General features: G+C 36.6%; 3 protein-coding genes across 3 annotated transcripts; 1 reads left to right on the top strand and 2 right to left on the bottom strand.

Annotated features, from left to right (window-relative positions):
- Positions 1-47: 47 nt before the first annotated feature.
- On the bottom strand, positions 48-14358 carry LOC106648923 (serine/arginine repetitive matrix protein 2). The gene is made up of 13 exons (XM_014366091.2): positions 13806-14358; positions 12850-13092; positions 12730-12781; positions 12355-12665; positions 12014-12259; positions 11444-11875; positions 10534-10748; positions 2497-9313; positions 1926-2349; positions 1748-1845; positions 1548-1676; positions 1322-1458; positions 48-1195 (listed from the first exon to the last, which is right to left on the bottom strand). Exons 2-13 carry the CDS (start codon positions 13042-13044, stop codon positions 1177-1179), a joined length of 9075 nt encoding a protein of 3024 aa, XP_014221577.1. The 5' UTR covers positions 13045-13092; positions 13806-14358; the 3' UTR covers positions 48-1176.
- Positions 14359-14960: 602 nt separating this feature from the next.
- LOC106648927 (40S ribosomal protein S13-like) lies at positions 14961-16232 on the top strand. The gene is made up of 3 exons (XM_014366096.2): positions 14961-15277; positions 15649-15776; positions 15893-16232. Exons 1-3 carry the CDS (start codon positions 15255-15257, stop codon positions 16195-16197), a joined length of 456 nt encoding a protein of 151 aa, XP_014221582.1. The 5' UTR covers positions 14961-15254; the 3' UTR covers positions 16198-16232.
- A 99-nt stretch (positions 16233-16331) lies between these two features.
- On the bottom strand, positions 16332-22844 carry LOC106648924 (fibrous sheath CABYR-binding protein-like). The gene is made up of 12 exons (XM_014366092.2): positions 22379-22844; positions 22096-22296; positions 21852-22025; positions 21624-21783; positions 21309-21546; positions 20746-21223; positions 20177-20664; positions 19966-20099; positions 18038-18183; positions 17324-17952; positions 16915-17250; positions 16332-16820 (listed from the first exon to the last, which is right to left on the bottom strand). The coding sequence occupies exons 1-12, from the start codon at positions 22458-22460 to the stop codon at positions 16728-16730; spliced, it is 3159 nt and encodes a 1052-aa protein (XP_014221578.1). The 5' UTR covers positions 22461-22844; the 3' UTR covers positions 16332-16727.
- Positions 22845-22876: the final 32 nt, after the last annotated feature.

Genomic DNA, 22876 nt, shown 5'->3' with positions numbered 1-22876 from the left:
ACTAACAATTTTGAAGGGGGAAAATTAAATAAAAGTTAAACGTAAAATGTTATTCGAGATTTGTATTTATTTCAAGAAATTTAAATTTTACACAGCATAAACGCCTTCAAGTCGTTCATTCAATTGTCTGACTATTAAGTATAAAAACAAAACAATTCGTGACCATTATTTATAAAACTATCTTTTACGATAATAAATGGTTTTACATACCTTGACTATACAATATTCATCCTTGTTACATACAATATTAAGAAACTACAATTAGAAAATATGAAAAACGAAAAATGGTTGGAATTGTTAAAAATATATAGTCAACTTTTTGAATGCTCGAATTATGAAATTTATATACATCATTCAATTATGCTACAAGACAAGTATTTCTGCTATTTCGAGCTCATTTTCGTTTTGGAATACGTGCGCTTTGACATTATTTAAGTATAATTATATTATTTATATTTACTCGATGAATTATGGTCCTGGCCATTATATTCACTTTTAATTCAATGTTTAAACTGCAAACATTGTTTTAAGTGTAAAAAATCTATGCAGTTTGCTTTATTTTTTAGCTTGTATACAATTATGTTCATTTTTTAAATTCAATACTAAAATTTTTAATCATCATTCCTATCAAACCTCATCAACAGTATCATTTTCAAAGTATTCTCAAGTCCTTATGTATATTCTTACATGTTAAACAAAATACTAATCAAATGTGTGAATAAATTTAACAAAACTAAATCATTTCAAGTCCTTATTACTTATAATTCACGCTAGTTTCATACATTCTTACATCACTTACTTGTAAACTATTATAGTCGTTCACCAAAAACTAAGCCCAAGACTTTTAATTTAATTTTAAAGTTATATTTATAAGTATATATAATCTGAGGTTAAAAATTATTGCGCTATAATTTTAGTAAATTTTCGAAAAAATGCATTTTTGCATTTTTCTTATATACACATACAATACACATTGTTCACACGTCTATCGAAGACTTTGATTACCATATTTTCTGTACTTTTTTAAAATTAGAACCTACCGAAGCACGCATTTTTGTCCAGTTTATGAATGACGTAGCATAAAACGTTGTAGCTTTCTTAAAATTGACCCAAGTTTTTTGTTGCATAAAAATACTAGACGATATCCTGGTGAATCAATTTTTCTTCATCTTGTGATCAGCTCCATAAGTTTTTCCTGTATATTCATAAACATTTTGATATTTTATTCAATTTTGTACTCTACGAGGAGCTATGGTATACCAATTAAAATTTGTCGATTTAGTTATCTATGATAAAAATAATTATTGATTTGTCAACTTACGTTGGTTTTTTAGCCGTGTTACTGGAGCTTGGTGCAGATGAACCCAATTTCTTCTTGGCTCGTGCCTTCTTGACGTAAGCCTCAATAAGTGCTGCTATTTTCTTAGGATTTATTTCTCCCGTTTTATTGTGGCATATCTGTAATGATTTAAATAAATGATTATTTAATATCTAGTATTCCAATAATATTTTTGAAGCGTTATTTATAAAACAAAACAATATATGACCTTTGGAACAGCTTTTCTCATGATGTCCTTGTATTCTTCTTTTGTGACGTGTTTCTTCGTGTAGTGCGGTTTCAAAACGAGTTTGACTTCCTCGACAACTCTTTCTTGGCGATTAAGTTTTTTCAAAAACTACAAAAAGGACATGAAATATTAGTACGCACGATATAATAAAAATTATTATTTTCTTCGAAAATACTTACTTTATCTTTCACTTGCATCTCTACAGCGGAACTTGGTAAATCATCCAAAATTTGCAGTTGATTTTCGTCCATTCGAACACCAATTTTTGAATGAGTTCCTTTAAAACATAAAATTTACTCAGTAATATAAATTTTTATTTTAATTGGATAATTCAAGTTTCTGTAAATCTCTCATTACCTTTCTTCTTTTTATCTTTTTCCGTCTGCCTTTTCGATCGGCTCTTCGATGATTTAGGAAGAACAATTGGCGAAGCATCGAATAATGCGTCAAAAGGATCCGACTTGTCTTTACCCTTTTTAGTCTTATTCGACACAGGAGCATTTGGCGAATTATTATTGAACCCTGGACTGGGTGGATCGAATAAACCATCGCTGAGGCTGGATCCAGGTGAGTACGGTGACGACAAATCGATCCCACCTGCGGCACCAGCAGTAGCTCCACTTTCAACTGCACTGACGTCGATCATTGCATCGCTTCCGTTTTGCCCCAGCATGGAGATATTTTTAGGCAAGAGTTTGCTCGGTAATGTGCGCAACGGAGCTGGAGGTTTCGGTAGCGAATGCGGGAAAATATTTGGCAGAGTCGGTGGTCTAGGTAATGGCTGTAATAAGATTGAATAAAAATTATATCACGAATGAGTATTTTACGAGTTCAGCACAATTAAAAATATAACTTTTTTTCAAAATAATTATTAAATGATTGAAAAAATTTCAACGTTAATTTGAAGAAAAAGTAGAAAAACACTTACATGCAAGAGATTTCTTGGTCCTACGACAGATGAGACTGAATTGAAGACGCCGCTTCTCTGCACAGCAGCGGCTACCGTAGCTAGCACAGGATTGATGGAATGATACTGATTGATGACCGTTGCCGTACTGGTTGCAGTGCTACTAGTCTTATCTTGATTATTAACAGGAGGACTATCGACCTTCTTGCCGGCATTTTCCATATGATGATCATTAAGAGGTGGCGTGTTAGATTTCGGCGAGGGCCTCTTAATAGTGACCATGGATATTATTTTTGGTTTATCGGAGGCTGGTTTGGCAACTGGTTCTGTCTTCTTGTCTTCCTCCTGAATCTCGGCCGATGTGTCCAGGTCAATATGAGCTTCGTTGGGCGAGCTAGCCGTAGCTTTCTCGTCCGTTCCGTGACGGTGATCTCCTTGTTCATTCGTTTCCGGAGTCGGAGATCGCGACTTGGTAGGATCAAACGGATCGTAAACGTCTGGAGATTCCGGCGGCTCTGGCGGTGTGTTAGGACCGACTTTGACACGAGACTCAAGCTCCTCTTGTGCTCGTAGTTCAAGCTCTTCTTCAGCTTGTTCATCCATCAGTTCTTGCATCTCAGCAGTCATTCCAACGCCACGGTTTACTTCTGCCCTTTCTTCTTCCTCCTCTTCTTCCTCCTCATCATCTTCTTCCATGAGAGGATTTATCAGAGACGGACGAAGATTAGTCTGCTTATTAGTAATTGAAAATTTGATGGATTGCGATTGCTGTGGCTCGGGTGGTGTTTTAGGGCCTTGCTGGAAAGTCGGCTCTGGCCGAGCTGGCGTCAAAGATTCCTGTTGCAGTTCTGGTGTACCCATTTCTTCATCGTCGATTTGCTGCTGCTGTTTATCTTCATCGTCGCTTAGGACTATGATGTCTTTGGGAGAAGGAGTCTGTTCTCGGAACGGTGACTGATCGAGATCGATAATAGCGGTGGGCTTCTTCGTGGCAGCTATTTCCGCTGCTTTCGATTTCTTTTTATCCTTCTTCTTAGGTGGCTTTGTAATTGCCGTTAGCTGTTGTCCCGACTTTGAAGCTGGCAGTGGCGATTTGGCTCGGCTCGCTTCTTTCGTTACTTTATCTTTTTTCAATTTTTTAGCAGGCTGGGGCATTTGCAAAGTAGGTGGTTCCAACTGCAACGGTTCTCTACGGCGCCGCTTCACTGGAGGTAAAAGCGGTATCGTTTCGGGCAATTCTGGCTCAGAAATAGATGACTGGGCTTCGTTCTCTTTATTGAAACACACACTTACGAGTATGTTATCACCGCTTGCGAATACTTCTTTTTGCGGAGCCGGACTGCGTGCCCGCTTTCCGAGCGTGGCAACTGTCCCGACACCCTTCTTCTTTTTTTCGAGTTCCTTTAATTTACGAGCTTCTTTGCGTTTCTCTTTTTTCTTCTTTTTCAAAACCTCCTTGTTTGTCAATATGACCTTCAAGTTTTTCGGAGCTGTAGTTTGCATGAGGCCACTCATCGGCGGTGACCAGTTGCGAGCTATGTTATCAGGACGCAAAGACAAAGGAGGCGTCTTGGAACGCGAGCGCGACCAAGACGGCGACCAATGAGCTCCGGCCCAGTTGGGGTCGGCACGTGCAGTAGCTTCAGCTATAGCCAATTGCTGTCGTTCCCAGCTGTGCTGTCGCTCGACCGACCTCGACTTGGCTCTCTTGGTGTGTTTTTTATCACGTCTCTTTACGCTCTTGCTTCGCGATCGCTTCCTAACCTGGCGTGACCTCGATCGAGCCTCTCGTACCGCCTTCTTCTTGTCCTTTCTGCGCGATCTGCCTCGAGAAGTCGAGCGACTCCTCGAACGAGGACTCTTGGGGCTTCTTGAGCGACTTCGCGAGCGACGTTTCTTCGTCGCGACTTGATGTTTGCGAGATCGCGTCGCTGGGGATACCGATCGTCTGCGACTACGAGATCGCGATCTTCCTCGGTCTTTCGATAGAGACCGCCTTCGAACTCGATCGATGCGTCGGCCTCTCGGTGACAAAGAACGTCGTCGAGCCGGCGGAGAATGACTGCGCGAACGCCTGCCTCTCGACCAGGATCTCGATCTGCTGCGTCCTCGCCCGCGAGGCGAAAGCGAGCGGCTTCGGCGCACGTGCGCTGCAGACCTTTCGCGGGACAGACTAAGCGATCTACTGCGCGAGCTGTCCCGTAGATCGCGACCGTACGCGTCTTTGCGCGAACGTGGTTTTTCCGCAACTAGCTTTCTAACGTCGTATCGAGGTAGCTCTTTGCGCTTTTCCTTTTTCTTTTTCGTCTCTTCCTTTTTCTTTTTAGCGCTTTTAGAATCTCGCGATTTCGATCGCTTCTCGCGATACGAGCGTTCTTTTGACGCCAACTTTTTCCATGCGGTGAGATTTTCCAGAGCTGCTATGTTCTCTTTGTTGCGCTCCGAATCTTTGACGACCTTTTCCTTTTCTTTCTTGTCCTTCTTTCGCTTGCGCTTCGTGCTCTCGTCTTCAGCGACTACTATATCTTTGATTTTGAGGCCTTGCGATTGCGGCCGTCTATTTTCCTCGGCTATTTCACCTTCTTCAACATCTTTATCAACGGTAGAAGCTCCGCCGCGAGAACGCATATTGAGGAGAGCCAGCTCATCCTCGAAATTCATTGCTTCGTCGGTCTCTGAAATAGCTTCGGTGCCTAGGCCGGCATAGTCGGCTGGTGTTCTTATGCCGGCCAAGCCATCGTCCAATCTGTCGCGTGCAGGAGTAATTGGCTCGAGTCCGCTGTCAGCCAAGAGAGCCGCTGCTTCGCGCAGACGCAATTCTTTAGTGGTCAACTCGTCTTTGCACGGAGTAATGGCTCCGTCAGCTTCCCACTCGGACGTCGGCTCGTCCTGATCGCGATCTATACCTTCTTCTTCCAGAGTTTCTTGCCTTCGAGCTGGAGTGACCGCCGGTGTTAGACTAGGAGCAGTTTCCATCTGAAAACCATCTTCCTCGAGATCACCGTCGTATTCGACAGCTTTATCATCGAATTCTGCGCTTTCGAGATCGATGACTTCCTCTCTGCGATCGACCTCAGCGACGGCTTCCACAGACTCATCGTCGTCGTCGTCGTCGTCATCGCTGCTTTTATCTTTATCTGTTTTTTTTTGCTCCTTTAACTTTTTGGCCTTTTCTGCTGCTTCGAGTTCGCCCAATTCCTCGGCCATTTTTCGTGCTTCTTCTTCATCTTCGGTAGCTAACGACATCTTGTCTTCATCCGAACCTGCGGCACCTTTCGGAGACGTAATTTCTCTAATGAGATCAGCGTCGAACGAATTTTCAATTTCATCCAGCAAAGCTGCTGCAGCTTCCATGCCTTGAGAAGTACCGCGTACCATATCATCTTGATTTTTATTGTGTTCGGCATTTTTACTATTCATGTCATCGAGTTCGATAAGCTTTTTGTCCAGAGTTTGCTGAAGCTCATCTAAATCAATCGGAATTTGCTTTGGTCTCAGAGGACTTTGATCATTGATCTCCTGTACAGAACTCGATGATTTTGATCGAGATCTTGAGGAGGATTCAGATTCTGATCTAGACCTAGATTTCGATGTAGATCTAGATCTTGATCGAGACCTCGATTTTGATTTTGATCTTGATAAAGAACGAGTTATTGAAACCGAGCGAGACCGAGATCGAGATCGAGATTTAGATTTGGATTTGGAACGTAGCTCAGCCGGGCTTCGAGTACGGTCTTCGGAACCTGACTCTGCGAAATCAGGTCGTATATCCCAACCAGATGCTGTTGATCGTGAACGTTTGCGCGAAGATTTGGATTTACTCCTTGACTTTGAACTTTTCCTTTTTTTATCGTCGTGTTTACTTCTAGATCTTGACTCTTTTTCTACGTGTTTACTTCTCGATTCACGTTTATTCTTTTCTAAGTCTCGATCTTTTCTTTTTGATTCTTTTTCTTTGTCATTATCTTTTTCTCTTTCTTTTTCTTTACTTTTAGCCTTTTCTTTCTGTTTTTCTGCCTCTTCTCCTTTCTCTTTGTCCTTTTCTTTTTCTTTTTCCAAATCCAGCGGCAAACTTTTAATTTCAGATTCGTCAACCTCGTCGTAAAGATTTACTTTGTTCAAACGACTCAAGTTTCCTATCTTGAACGTGATTTTACCTCGGCTGTCCAATTGGATCTTTCCAGAAGTTTTACTCAATGCTTGTCTTTCTTTTTGAACTGCATCAAGGTATTCAGAAGTTTCAATTGTTGTTTCATCTTCTCCAGTAGTATTTTTGCCCTCAATCTTATAAGCTGTTCGTTTTTTAGAACGATTTTTAGGACCAAATACAGGAGTTTCTGAATCATCTTCCTCTTCCACACCACTGGACTCTTCCTCAGACATACTTATATCTATATCTAATTCTGGTGGTATAGGAGGAGGTTCTAAAGGCATAGATACTTTACTTGTCATTTCAAAATTTGAATCAGTCATATGAGGTATAGAAGACATTGAAGTAGTAACATCTGGGGCCGGAGTTAAACGTCCAAAATCCATTGGTGGCATAGGTGGTGGTTCCAAAGGTTTAATAATAAGACCTGGAGTCATTCTACCTAAATCAGGCGGACTTGGTGGTGGTTCTAGCGGCTGAATCACAGAAGTTGCAAGATCTGGTGGACTTGGTGGTGGTTCCAGAGGTTGACCAACCGATGTTGAAGTAATTCTATCCAAATCTGGTGGGCTTGGTGGTGGCTCCAAAGGATGCATAATTGAAGCAGGCGTTGCTCTGCCTAAATCTGGAGGACTTGGTGGTGGTTCAAGAGGCTTCATAGCAGTCAATGGCGTAGATCGCCCTAAATCATCTTCGAAATCCATAGGAGGCATTGGTGGTGGTTGTAATGGAGCGGTTTCATCCAAATCATCCATGGGAATTGGAGGAGGCTCTAAAGGTTCTACAGCATTTGGGCTTCCAGCTTTGCTCTGTAAATCGTCTTCCAACATTCCTGAAGGCATAGGAGGTGGTTCTAGTGGAGTAACACCATCTTCGCGATCAGCGCGTAATTCATCTTCAAATGGTGGCATAGGTGGTGGTTCTAAAGGCTTAGAGCCCTTACTTGGAGACGCAGACGGTGATTTTAATGGATCAATTTGAGATGACATCTCTTGCTCACTAGATCTAGCCACATTCATTGTTTCTGATGAATAAATAGAAAAATTAGGGCAATCAGATTGGTCTGATTCAGACTCTTCATCAGAATCGTAAGCAGTTAAACGAAGCTTTTGATTGGAAGTTTTTTCCTTTTTTTCTTTAGATTTTTGATTTTGCTCGTTGCTGGCGCTTTCTGATTTCTGATCAGATTCCAAATCAAAATTACTAAAAGAACTGAACGATGGTGGAGGTTCTAATGGCTGAGATGATTGTCCTTCGTTTGTACCATCATCACCGATAGTGGAAATTTGATCGCCTACATTTTCATCTGCGGCCGACGTATTATCGCCCATGGTAGATGCATCATCTCCCAATAAAGATTCGGTATCGTCATTTTTCAAGCCAGGGAAGCCTCGGAGACCAGGGGGAGGCCTCAAAGGCACGACTGGTTTTGACGATTTAGGTTTTTCGTTTGATTGTTTAGAACGCTGTTCGTCGTCACTATCGCTGTCGTCAGCAAATGGGTCGTACTTATCGGTAGTAACAGAAGTACTCGTTTGATTAGACGTTTTCGGTGCATCATCGATTACAACATTTTCACCACCTTGAACACGTTCATTTTCATCGGGCTGCTGCGATTCAGCCGATTGATTTGACGTTGATTCGACTACATTTGTGTCATCATTTTTTCGAGTATTAAAATTACGATTATCGTACATGTTATTTACAATACTATCTCTGGGATATAGTTCACCCCGACCACTATCTCTTCGAATTTCATTATCTCTAGTAGACATTCTATTGTCTCTACTGTGCATGCCATCGCCTCTATTTTGCCTGCCTCCGTCTCTATTTTGCATCAACGGTGGAGGCATAGGATGTAGCAAAGATTGCGGTGAGCGAGGAAAATCCGGAATGGATCTACCAGAAAAGGCAAAGTCTCGATTTTGTGGAAGACCCATGGGACTATGTTGATCTGGATGATATCGAGGAGGAAATCGATTGGGTGAATCGTGATAATTTGCTGGATTTCGATTGCGCTTATTGAAGGGTGAATTCATGTGGGCGGGTGGAGGTTGGTTACGATGGTCATTTCCAGGCATATAATTTCCGCCACCCATTGAGTAATCTTGTGGCATATTGCCTGGTGGACCATAACTATGTCTACCTCCACTACCTCCGTAGGAACCATCACCTCCACCGCCGCTGCCACCGCCGCTGTACCCACCTCCTTCACCACCACCTCCACGATAACTGCCACCACCGCCTTGATTTCCTCCGCCACGATAATTACCACTACCACGGTTACCACTACGTGGGTTATTGTACATAGGAGCGCTTCTCGTCAGATTTTCTGGATTAGCATTTGTTACATCTAGACGTCTATCATTGTTTACCGGAGTTTCGTTGAGTGGCTTATCGATCTTCACTGGACTTTCGTTATTATTTGGTTCAGACTTTTTGGGTTTATCGATAATTAGAGAACCATCGACTTTTATGGTAGCTTTGGTATTCTTGGAATGCCAGATTTCCTGACCCATAAGAATACTATCAAGGAAATTGCTTGGTTCTTCTTGATGGTTCAATACAGGCCGATCTATTAGAGCTTTAAGGTTTGCTCTCCTTCCAACGGCAGGTCTTCGAACGCGTGACATCACTCCAAGAACACCCCCAGACGTGTCAATATCGAATCCATCATCAATGTCCGACCTATACAAGGAATTGTAAAGATATTCAAGACAATTGTTATGTTGCATTATCTAATACATCTGATATTGGTTCATGATGTGGTTTGAAATTTGAAAATTTTTTGTATAGTACCTATACTGATAAAATATTTATAACTGTAATTGTATTGTTTCAAATTTTGAAAATTTTGAAAAAATTAAATTTTAATTTTGAACATCTAAAAATTTTTTAATGTCAAACCATTTATACGCATTTATAGATTTTGGTACACATGAATTCATGTGATTGTAAGATATTTTAAAATATGTTGGTAAAATAACATTTTTTTTCATTAAAATCATTCAAAATAATTACTTTTATCTTATAGATTTAAAATCAAAAGAACCAAAGTAATTTAATCGAATGAGGCGCTTTTTTTATGTAAAATATTTTAAGTTATTAATAAAATTTTAAAAACATCTTACTACCAAATATCAATAAATTCTAAATTATAAATGAAAATTATTTAATAAATTGATTAATATACGTCTTGATAATTTGAGAACAATGTGTATTGTGTGCATCATCTTAGATCTCATTCATACATTATTACATCCATACAGATTTTCCAATTAAAATATTAATACTATTGAAAATAGCATGTCAGTATTTCCTTTCAAATTCTTAAATATAATCTTTATGAGAGTATTTTTCTCAATTAACAATTAATACATACATCTAATTCAAGTTTTTACTAAAGCAAGTTTCTGCAATTTTATATACACTCATATGTAACTTGAGTTTGAAAATATAAAAGTTATTTTGAAGATTTTTTAGACAAAACATGCAAATCAAAATGAAAGAAATTACACTTTTACCATTAAGTTTGTTTTTAATAAAAAAGTATATTAAATAAAAAAAAAAGAAAAGCTACTTTAATTTGTTGAGTTGTAAATTTAGTTAAATTAAAAAAAATTTTTATAGATTGGTTTAGACTTTATTGAAAAATTTTAATAGATGATAATTAATTTTTAGAAAGATCCGATTTTAATGAAATGATTATATCTAGACCCGTGTCAAAGTAGCTTTTATAAATATGATGTTCAGAACAGTTTTGTAAAACATTAACTTACAATTATATTTGAATCTTAATATTTTACGTTCAGATATATAATTCTTAATTACAAAAAGATTTACGTCAAAAACAAAATACAATAGAAGCTGATTGGTCAAAACAATAAAAATTGAAATAATCAACTCACCCTGGTGGACTGTAATCAAGTCCAAGTCCACTTCCAAATATGCTAACTTGTCCAATACCAGCCAAATGTCTTGATATGTTGATATTAGAATTAGATGTTAGACCTGGAGGGTGATTTTTCATTGATTGAGTGCATCTTTTTACAGGTTTCATAAGTCTTTTTAAAGAGCGAATAGTTTTTGATGTTGAAACTCTTACATTGCGTCTTGATTTCACCTGATACAAAAAATTTTTTTAATTGATATAACATTAAATTGAATTATAAAAAGTCATAGTATGAGTGCATTAAGAGAACTTGTAAGATTTTAAAAATAGATTCAATCAAATAAATCAAATATATAAATGCTAATGAAGCAATTTAGTACAACCATTTTAAATTAAGCATTTAAAAATATAATAATAAATTTTAATTAACCATTTAAGAACATAATTTTAAAGATTCAACAATTGTTTCTAGGTGTAATGTTTCTACCATGTACATGTTGCCAGATGGAGTGATAAGACATGCTCCTCAATATTTTATAATCAAGTGAAAAAGCTAAATGAATCTTTCAAGTTATTTATTAAAACAATATCAGAATATTACATAATTGAAAAAAATTAAACAAAAAATTTTAACTACAAAACTAAAACCCGAAAATAATTTTATTACGAGTTTTTTGTGATGTAAACTCGTATTCGGGGTATGAAAAATTACATTATTCTAATAAAATACAATTAGCACACATATTAATCAATGAAAACGATTACACAGATCTATACTCAGAAATTTTTCAATTTAAAAAAAAAATTTTAAACGATTTATATGAACAAAACATTGGCACAGTCAATCTTATTTCAAACAAAATTTCTAAAAATTTAATCACGGTTAATGTTAATAATAAATACTATGCGTTGGTGACTCTTCGTACCTTACGCCTCTTTTTTCTGGTGACCCTTGAAGTTGATGCATTATTAGCTCTTACATATGTAACTCTTTCAGTTAATTCCCCGTTCTCGTCATATTCGGGAATTCTGACTTCTCTCATTTCCATATTGGTGGTCTCGTTTCTTGATCGACCATTTCTACGTGTTCGACGAGAAGTACGAGCAGTGGCGCTGGTATTACGTCTACCACTTGTAGAGGGACCAGCGAGATTATCAGATGTATTAGCATCGCTATGTGAGGATGTTGATGGCTGTTGTACTAAACTAGCTGAATTTGCTGCAGCTCTAATACGATCAACAGTGTCACGTACACGTCGATGCGTTGGGGTTCTAGCTAATCTCATGTCTTCAATCACTTCATCTAATCGGTTTATTCTAGTGGGACGTCGTGCCCAGTTACGGATTTCTTCTATCATCTGTAAATAAAAAATAAAAATTGTAATGAAAAAATTATCTCCTTTTTGAGGGTTCAAAACTCGTTGTAATTTATAATAAGAGATCAAGCAGAAATAATAGACCATGAGTAAATTTAAAAAAATTCAAATCTTGCTTACTCTTTGATCAAGTTGAATTCTTTGATCACAAGGTGGACAAAACCAGGGGTCTACTGCAGGTATATCTTCCAATGGTGGGTTAAGACAATAAGTATGGTAACCACTGTTGCAAGCATCACAAAGCAACAATAAGTTTTCACAATCAGGTGAATGGCAAATTTCACAATAAGTTAAATCTTCCAAAGTTTCCCTATCCTGAAGTTGCCCATCCTGTTGTGGTTGTGAAATAGCAACTGTACGTAGAATCTAAAAGTAGTTCAATAAATTAAGATTAATTTTTATAGATATAAAAAAAATAATTATCATTGAAATCAGCTTTAAAAATAATTTTAATAACTGACCTTCCCACCAATGTTACGTCTAATACTTATGGCATCAAAGGTTTTGCGATCAACGGGGCAAGTATTTATATTTTTACTCCATTCTGTAATGCAATTTTCACAGAAATTGTGGTCACAAGTAACTGGATTAGCAACTGGTTTATCACGAAAACTCAGTAGGCAAATTGGACATTTTTCAGATTCTCCATCGCTTGATTCAGCACCAGAAGAATTTATTTTAAGTGATTTTTTGCTAGGAGAATTCACTTCTGTGTCTGATTCATTCTCACTGGTCCAGTCTGTTTGCCATTCAGAGCTTGTACTTCCCCCATCTAAAAAATTGAAAATGATTACATCAATAAATTTTTTAATTAAAAAAAAATAAGGAATACATACCAAAATTTATATTATGATCATCATTATCAGACTCATCTTCACTCTTTATTTTCTAAAATATAGAATCATTGATTACCAGGAGTTAAAAGGTTTCATAGTTTAAGTTTATAGGCGACTTACATGATTTTTTTTTCTTACAACTGCTCTTCTTGGTACATCGCTGTCCTCAGAAGAATCATTGTCACTGTCGAGTACTGTTACTTTTCTTTTTCTTCCAGGTACAACAATTTCATCTTCACTATCCTCGCTCTCAGATACAACTAAAAGCTTTTTCTTCTTTGTGCGTTTGGGAATTGGATCTTCATCACTCGACATCTTGATATTATCAATAAAATTTTCTAGTACATGATTAACAATCAAAAACTGAAAATAAAAAGTTTATAATTAACAAAATTATTCATAAATTATGTTTAATATATATACTTTTATAAATTTCAAATTAACTTATTTTTTATTATTATATATTAATAAATTGCAGTTGAATTGATTTATATTCAAATTCCCAGTAAATAAATTTAGGTAACCTTTCAATTGAATTTGTCTTTATTTATCTTAAGATCAAAACAACTTCGAAGATTTTTAAAGTGAAAGTTGAATATAAAGTTGTTATTTCATTGAATATTATTTATACATTAAGCAACGAAAAAGGGACTAGAATGAGAGTATAATAATAATGTAAGGTTTTTTATTAATTTAAAACTACTCTCAAACTAAAAATTTTTTTACTGTTTTTAACTTGTCAATCGCGTTTCAAGTAAAATTTTGGACAGTACTGAGTACTTATGACATTTCAAAAAAATAATTTTACAGGTTTCGCTCATCGCAAGCAATATTATATGCTATCGCTCAGTCACTCGTCTTCAAGTCCATAAGGTTGCATTATTAGATGTGAGTTCACCCATTCTTCGTGGTGAAACTACCCGAAAACCATCTGAGTCTACCTATTCACACACAACTTTCCCCCGTGAATTGCATGTATACATGTAAATGCATACAAGGGTCTATCCGTTATGTATGTGTAGATATTACTATATACGTGGAAGAGTAAATGCTTCAAAGACGAAAATTTCTTTTACCTTCGCCGGTTGACGTGGACGTTGTGATCCTAGCTCGAATCACCCTTGGGCCACAACTACTAGATGCGTTGGACTGTAACGTCCTTTACACTGTACACTAATAACCGAAAAACTCGCGATAGATTATATCGAATAAAAACAAACACAATTAAACGAATAGGACTTGAGAAAGTAAAAAATTGTAAAGCTACAAAAGCGCACTCGATTAAATCACAACATTAAAAAGAAAAAGAGGAAGCATCAACAATTAAGATATCATATGTAAGAAACATTTATTGGAGAAGCCGCGAGGTCGAGGCATGAGCTGCCGACATCTTGAATATGTCCTACACTATACACGCAGTGTCTGTGTATGCGCTCGGTACTCGGGCTATATAGTCTCGGCTATAGTATTGGCAATAGTTGGGGACTGGTCACTGGCGTACAGTATACACGTATGCTATAGGCTATACTATATTTATAGAAAATATAGATATAAAGCGTAGCGTATTTATGCGAGTATTACAGTTAAAGCCGAGCGAACCGAGACGCGTCGCAACTGCGCATGCCGCGAAGCCAAGAAAACACACATCGCTTCGAGCGCCTCCAAGCACACAAACTCAGCACGGACTGTACTTAGCTATAGGTATACTTATAAGTTATAAGCATAAAGCTCACATAAGCTGTCAGACATGAAGGCACTTGCCTTGGCTAAAGACTGTCTGTGTTGAAAGTCGTATTATATATTGTACCAGCAATATTAATGCAACGTTGCAATAGAACTTCGATGCACAATGTTGCCAGATAGTGTCTTGGTAGTTTGGTACTAGGTATCACAACACAACCCACAGCTTCTTGTTCTATGCGCGTATGCGGTTTATCATAAAACTAGACTTTTATATGAGATTCAGGTCCAACGAGCAGTATCTATCTAAAAGTATAGCCACCAGTTCGTTTTATTAAATCATCCTCCTTAAACAAAATGTTTGATTTTTTTGAAATCATTTTTTAAATTTATTTTCAGTAAGTCAAACAACTCGAATGCCGTGCGTTTTCTAGAATTCATTCAACATTCATCTTTGTTTCAATTTATAAAAAAATATTCTGAACATATTTTTTATTTACAAAATAATTTTCTGAGATTTATAGCTAATTTAATGCTTTTTGAGCCTCTTCAAATACAGTTAAAAATTAATTTAAGTGCTTTAACTATAAAATGTAACGAACAATATCAATGAATAATCTTAAATCTCTCATGTTTATCAAAATGTTTAGTTATCTGAATTCTGAATCCGATATTTGAATGTAATGCGTGTAGTGGCGCATGGTTAAACTTGTAACTACAGCGGAAGCTGCACCTGGTGGAAGAATTAAAAATCTCTCTTAATTCCTTCTAACCTCTTTTCTATGCCAACACTGCCAAGAGCAACACACCATCGTGAGTGAAATTTTAGTCGGAAATCATAAAAGATGGGTCGTATGCATGCACCTGGGTAAGAAAAGACAGTTTTCACAATTATCGTGTTCTTTCTTTTGTTTGATAATTTTTTACTTGTTAAATTATGTAAAAAAATAAACTATGTAGTTGTAGTCAACAGGTTCATGAAGAAGCCATGTGTTTCGTATGAGTATTCATATCCCAAAATTCTCAAAAGTATTCAAACATTTCTATTAATAAATACCTCACAATAATGATGTCCTTATTCATTATGTTATCTTTTTTTTTCATTGACAACCAAAAAAAGTTAATTCTCAATTACACTAGTGATAAGGCTTCTACTAAAGATCTTTAAAATTAAATTGTTCTGTTATTGGATAATTCTTCATCACTACCACCATTAACAAACAATTTTTTTGTTTCCAGTAAGGGTATATCCCAGTCAGCTTTGCCATACAGGAGGAGTGTGCCAAATTGGCTGAAACTCTCTGTCGAAGACACCAAAGAGCTGATCTACAAGCTCGCCAAGAAAGGACATACGCCATCTCAAATTGGTTAGTACTTTTCATGACTTTATTTAATTTTTTTATCTTTGTATTTCAAATTAATTTAGAAAATTACCGTACCTGTTATTATATATCTCAATACTAATAATCATATTTTTTAAAAGGTGTCATATTGAGGGACAGCCATGGCGTTGCACAAGTGCGTTTCCGCACTGGTAATAAAATCCTGCGTATTGTCAAGAGCATGGGTCTTGCTCCTGATCTTCCAGAAGACCTTTACTATTTAATTAAAAAAGCAGTTGCCATCCGCAAGCATCTGGAAAGGAATCGCAAGGATAAGGATTCCAAGTTCCGATTAATTCTGGTTGAATCTAGAATTCACCGATTGGCTCGGTATTATAAGACAAAAGGATCTCTTCCTCCAAACTGGAAGTACGAGAGCTCCACTGCTAGCGCACTTGTTGCTTAATTTTTTTAACGGCAATAAAAAATAATTTAAAACAATCCTGAATGAGTCATATTTCAAATTTCTAACTGAATACTTCAAATAAAGAAGCACACTCAACCATAAATTAATAATTCCCTTTCAAGTCCTAATACAAAAATTTACTTGTCTACACATTTTATGGGCAACCTTGATTTTTTTTTAACAAGCAGTGTCTTATCTTGAGAAACATTTCATTATAGCAATATAAAAGCAAGTGAAGTTTTAAGCTTGCAATTCAGTAATCAAAGACCTTTTTTTGTACATAAATTTATTTTCATTATTTATTCAACAGTATATAATCAATATTATATGATAAACTGTACAGAGAGAGCGTTTGATAATAATCATCACTCATGTGTTATTAGATTTAAAATAAATTAATTAAACTACTTTCTTACAATATTATTTACAAATAAAACGGGCGGTTTTCTAATTTTCATTGAATCTTAAAAAACTTATACTATACATGTTTGCATAATTAAAGTTCATTTTAAGATAAATTAAAATTTGGGTTAATCACAATCTTTGTAATTTTTCTGAGCTCTTTGCCACTTAGCCACCATACTAGACATTTCCTTTTGTTTCTTGCTCAGTCCAGTTTTTGTCTAAAAAATATTTGGCAAATCATTATTCATCATTTATTAATTGTTAAAAGTAAGCTTTTTTTTGAAAAAAGTAAAAATATAAACGTTTATTTACCTTCTTCTTCTTCTTTTCCTTCAAAGCCTCTGAATCTACTGGATTTTCAGTAATACCTGGCATCGGCATTTGCACTAATACCGGAGGTGTCGTTGATTCAGCGACCATATGCTGTTGATGCTGCAGTGGTTGATGAAGATCAACCTCGGCTTTCTCAATTGACGCAATATCACTGTAGAAGGAATTGAGTGCCGAGCCAAGACTGGCTTCTTGAGCCGTTACCTTGACCGGTGGTTTGGCGATCACTTGGTTGTTCTCGTACACCCTGGCATATTCAGCAACCATGAATTGTACAGCTGCCTCTTGATTGCTTATACGAGCTGCTACCAATGCTTGCTAAAAAGAAAAAATATTCGAAATTATATGGCTTGAGTCTATTGAACGATGTGGTAAAATAATGTTTCCATACATTATGCAAATGCTGATGATAAGCCGGATTGTAGTGCATCAATTGACCTTGTACCAGTGCCGGATGGGGATGGGGGTGATGATGCGCATGATGATGTGCGTGGGGATGCTGCAGCAGAGGCAGACCAGCAGCTGCAGCCGCTGCGGCTCCGGCTAAAGTAGCGGCGTAAATCGGATGGGGCTGCTGATGATGGGCTGCAGCCGTGCCGTAGAGAACAGCACTAGTCGGATCGAGAGCGTAATGGGCAGCAGCGGCGGCAGCCAGATCCGGCGTTGGCGGCTCGTAAGCGGGCGAGGGCAGCGGCTCGTGGACCGCCGCCACCGGGCCGCCGGTGGTCGGTACTTTCGCGAGGATCTCGCTCGGCTCCTCGTAGGGGCTGCCCTTGCGCTTGCGACTCTCGCTGCGTTTCAAGTCCTCCGCGTAGATTTTCGGTGGCGGCGGCGGACTCGGGCTCGAGATGATCGGCGGGGGCGGTACCGATGTCGGGGGCTGATCGTCCTCCACCGGTGCAGCTACTGGTGCCGCTGTTGATTGCAGGGCTGGCGGCGGCGGTGTCTGCTCTGGTTGATTCTCCGATAAAGGCGGCGTTGAGCTTTCACTTGCATCTTTAGAAGTGGCTACATTCATTTCTGCGTGATTGATAAGTAAAAAAGTTAACGATCTGTCACGAACGATGGATATATAATATTGTAAAAAAGATGAAATTCAACTCACCGATAATGGCTGTTTCCTCCTGCTCGGGTGGCGGTGGCGTTGTACATAAATCCATCTCCTCGGTACCGCCGACAACGTCGGTTTGCGGATAAGTCCATTGGGCTTCACCGGTCGTCGCGTTTCGGTAATAGTAGCGCTTGTGCAACCTGTACGAAAGCGCGCGTATATGCGTGTGTACACATGCAACGACACATCATACGCAGTCCGCCAAACAAACAAAAAGATACAAAAGCACAATGAGAGCACAGGATGCACAGTATTTTCATTTAAATTATCTACTTAACTTTAATCTCTCTCACTTTTTTTTAATTTAAAATTTAGAGAAAAAAATAACAATTTTCAATTCGTTAAACCGTTGTGTAACAAAATAGCAAGTATTATCATCGTCATTGTTATTAATATTATTTAAAAATAAAGAATAAGCAGTTTATTTATTGGTACTAAGGCAGGCAATTCCGGTATGGAAACGAGCCTTTACATCGTACCCTCCTACCTGCTTTGACACATAAATCTTCCATAGATTCCTCCTGTAAAAGTTAAACTCTGGGTTTTGTTCGATTTATTTATTTTTTAGCAATGTCTATCCAACTCGCATCGCAGGTATCAGGGAGAACAAGTGGAAGAAGTAGTAACAGCGATTGACTATATTCGGTCTCCGGATATTTCAGCATCACGTGGATGATAAAATCATTGTTTTATCCTTTTGTTATATTTATCGGCTGCAGCGGAACGTTTTTGTTTTATCATTGTGGCACGGTATGGTTAATAATTAGTCAAATTTAAGAATAATTCAAGTACATGGATTTTGATGTAACAACATAACTGATTTTCTCTGGTTCAATTAATAATATATTTATATTATTTATATATATATCAATAAAGTTGATCAAACAATCGTATGATATTTGATATGTGTGATAGTATAAGACTGTAAGTATTTTAATTGAGTTAATGAAAAACTGCATAAAAAATCAATTTGATTATGAATAAGATCGCATTTATTTTTGTTAAAAAAAGAAGATTTTAACTGTCAAAACACATGGATAAAATTGACAATCAGTATTTAAGTTTTAACGTATGAAAATTAAGTTAATGGTTTTCGTTTTTAAACGAGTTCTTGAAAAAGTATTTGATACGAACTTCTTCAAAAATTTTAGCCAATGATATATATGTCATTTGCCAACGATTTTGTTGATATGAATAAAAAACACTTTCATTAATTTAACTACACAGATTTTGTATAACAATGATTTATGAGTATTCAGTTAAAATACGTTTTCTACGCGATGAAGAGGGAAAAATCAACTACATCTACGGCTAAATAAACACCTTATAAATTCCGCATTTTTTCTAATCAAAAGATTATCAAAACCACAACTTCTTTTTAAATTACATCCAAGTCATGTTGTATTGTATAGCTGAAAAGTAATCACTGATTCTCTTTAAATCTTCACTCGTTTAACATAAAGAGTCATATGTTCACTTTCCTTGAATTCTAATTTAACAGTTATAATTTAACAACAAAAACGTAACAAGCTCAGCTATAAACAAAATTATTTGACAAATCAATAAAAAATATTTACTTATGCATTAAATCTCACTTAAACTTTTTGGTTTTTAACTGAAAAAATATATATATTATATTTAATATCACAGTGGAATATATCACAGCCATTCTCGGAGTAATTGAAAGAAAAATGATCAATTTCTAGCGAAAACCGAAGGAAAACGATTTGATCGATTTTCATAAATATTCATGCCGAATTGCAAATTTCGAGTGTCAAATTAAAGCAACTCGCATATGTTATAGACTCCAAATGTAGTTGGAAATGTAACACACGATTCCTTGTCTCACGCTTTTTTCCATTACATTATGAAAGTCCAAAGACAAGTGTGATTTATGAGTAGATATCTGCAGGATACTGTACCTATCCCACTGACACTCCCAGCCAGGCGGAGCAGCCGTTTGCTCAAGTCTCGTCAATTCGCAACTAGTTGATTGCAGCCACTTTTTCAAATAGGAACTTTGCAGGTCACTGCTCTCCCATGCACTTATCAGAGTCTGCAAAACAAATAATAAATAATGTATATAATATCAACACAGTAAATTTGACATTATATAAGCAATTTATTTCTTACTTGTAACTGTATGGCCATAATTTGGACAGGTGAAGCAGCAGGACTACCTTCAGACAAGAATTTAAGCTTCTCTAGTACAGGTTCAGTAAGAGTTAAAACTTCTGATTTTTCCTCTTCTGTTCTTGCAGCAGTAGAAGTAGTGGTCGTTTTAGCTATAACACTATTGGTTTCAGTAGCTGTGACAGCAGTAGCATCTGCGTCAGTTTCAGGAGTAGATTCAACAGATTTTTCATTAGTAGACACCGCACTACTACCAGCTGTCGGATTAATATTTTCTTCTGTACTTGATGATGATGATGATGGAGAAGAACTTTTAACAAAATTTATCGTCAGACTTTTTTTCAAAGCTTCTTTGTCAGGTTTTTTTGAAGTCTCATTTATTTCATCGTTATTACTTTCTTCTATAAGGTTACATTGCTCAGTTTGTTCATCGCTATTACTCGATTCGGTTTGAACAGGCTCCGGTGTTTTGACTTTAACTGGCGCAACTGTTGAACATAAAACTTATAATTTTCGAGAAAAAAGTAATTTGATACTGGAATTTATGATTAAGGTATAAGATACATTACCATCAAAAGCAATGCGACGTTTTCTCTTAAAACCTTTACTGGGCATATCAATGCTTTCCAAAAATTTATTTGTTTTACTGTCTGATTCTTCTCTGTGCTCATCTGATTTTTCATTTTCAAGGGCATCATTTAGTTTACCGTCACTTTTATCAGTAATGCTATTGTCTTTATTTCTGTAGTCATAAATTTTTAAAGAGCCAGTTTCTAATTGTTTGGCTGGCTTCTCACTAGTTTCTACATTTTTTTCAGCGATAGGAAACAGAGGTTTATTTGGTTTTTTAGGCAAGTCTTCTTCTGGTTCTGAATCATCTTCATAACCAACAAGAGAAGGTCTTATATTTTTACTGGAATTTTGAAATTTTTCACGAGTTAATGAATGCTGGTTTTCCCGTGATTGCATTAATTTAGCATGGCTTTTTAATTTTTGTAAAATATCAACTTCATCATCATCTGAGGTATCATTATTTTTTTGAGTTTTCTAAAAGAAAATAAAATTCATTATAGTAATTATTGTTATGTTTTAAAATAAATTTTTATAAAACACATTTCTGCTTTATACATACTTGTATTAATTTTTCGCTTAATTTTTCTTGATTTTGAGGACCATAGTGTACAGGAGGTAACATTGGACCTTCTACTGTTGTAGATTCTATTGACTTTACTAATTTAGGAGCTCGATTTGGCTTTTTTAAAATACTTTGTGGAGCAGGAATAATAGGTTTATTAGAGATTTCCTGTTTGTCATCCTCTTCTTCAGATTCACTATCTTCATTACCAAACGAAGTAATCATCTCAATTTTTCTAAAATAATAAAAAACCCGTGAATTTGAATGAATCTAATATGGCTAGAATACTAAAAATATTTAAATTAGGCATACTCGTCATCTGAACTCTCGTTTCTTTTACGGGTCTTAGTACTATCCGATTTGTGTAAAGGTTTTTCTGGTTTGTTGATAATACCAGCTTGACGATTGCGATTTCTTGCAACCACTTCTTTTGGAATCATACCATCGGGAATATTGTTTTGAGAATCTGAAACTAAGTGCATTTATAGTTAAAAAAGAGTTATTTTTATCATATAATAGTGAAATTAAATAAAACCATACATTTACTCATTTTGGACCATTGAGGAATGTGGGGAGTCGAAGGAGTTATATTACCTCCTTGACTGTTTTCTTTAAACATTTTCAGTTCAATGGGTATTTCCCATGTGACTTGATTAGTTTCTGTATGCCAGTAATATGGATATCCTGTTTGTTCATCTACACATTCTTGCCAATCTGTCAAAAGCAGGCATAACATTTGAAGAAAACCTTTTTCTAATTTTGCAATGAAAAACTAAATACTTACACGATCCAGGATGAGCCATGGTTTTTTTTGAAGCTTCTGTATTAGATTCGTTAGGAGTTATTTGTTGTATTTCCTTAAGAAAATCGTTAACTTGGTCGTTCAGTTGATCTGTAGGTTTATCGTTTTCACTTTCGCCAGTTGAATTGTACTGTCCAACAAAACCCGTTAACGAATTGCTGGGCGAACCATTATGTGTATAACCTATCATCAATCCAGTAAAAAATGAATCTATGATAATGAGTAAGAAAGTAGGATGCATTCATAATAGATAATATTTACTCACGTTCTTGTAGCCTACGTCTATGTGGAGAATCAGACTCGCCATTAACATCGAGTACTTGTCTACGATGACGGCTACGCTTCATTGTCACAAAAATAAACTGTATTTCATGATTTTCACGTAAATGTAATGAAACCGAGACTGCGACAAAAGTCTTATACTTTTTTAATCCACTTAACCTTCACAGAACTTATTTTCGAACTAAATTAAATAGTATCAGTTATCAAACGTATTAAGCTTTTCGTCCACTACAACATTAACATCATTGTAAGTCAAAGTTTACTTTACGCTTCTCGTAAGGAGATGAAATAGTTTTAATTTCTTTTAATCAGTAATCACAGCAGGGGCCACTTATCGCTGGAAGTGATAAAAGTTGGGGTGCAACTCGAAATGCGCGACAGAAGTTCCACAACATTGTTCGCTAATGAGCGACTATAGTTTGCATTTGCAGACACGACATAGGGAGTAAGCTATTCGGGCTATTCCACCAACATCACACAC

Source organism: Trichogramma pretiosum, unplaced genomic scaffold (assembly GCF_000599845.2).
Source record: "Trichogramma pretiosum strain Unisexual culture from Peru unplaced genomic scaffold, Tpre_2.0 scaffold37, whole genome shotgun sequence".
Lineage (NCBI taxonomy): Eukaryota > Metazoa > Arthropoda > Insecta > Hymenoptera > Trichogrammatidae > Trichogramma > Trichogramma pretiosum.
The sequence above is the reverse complement of the archived record's forward strand: the minus strand, read 5'-3'. Positions and strand labels throughout refer to the sequence as shown.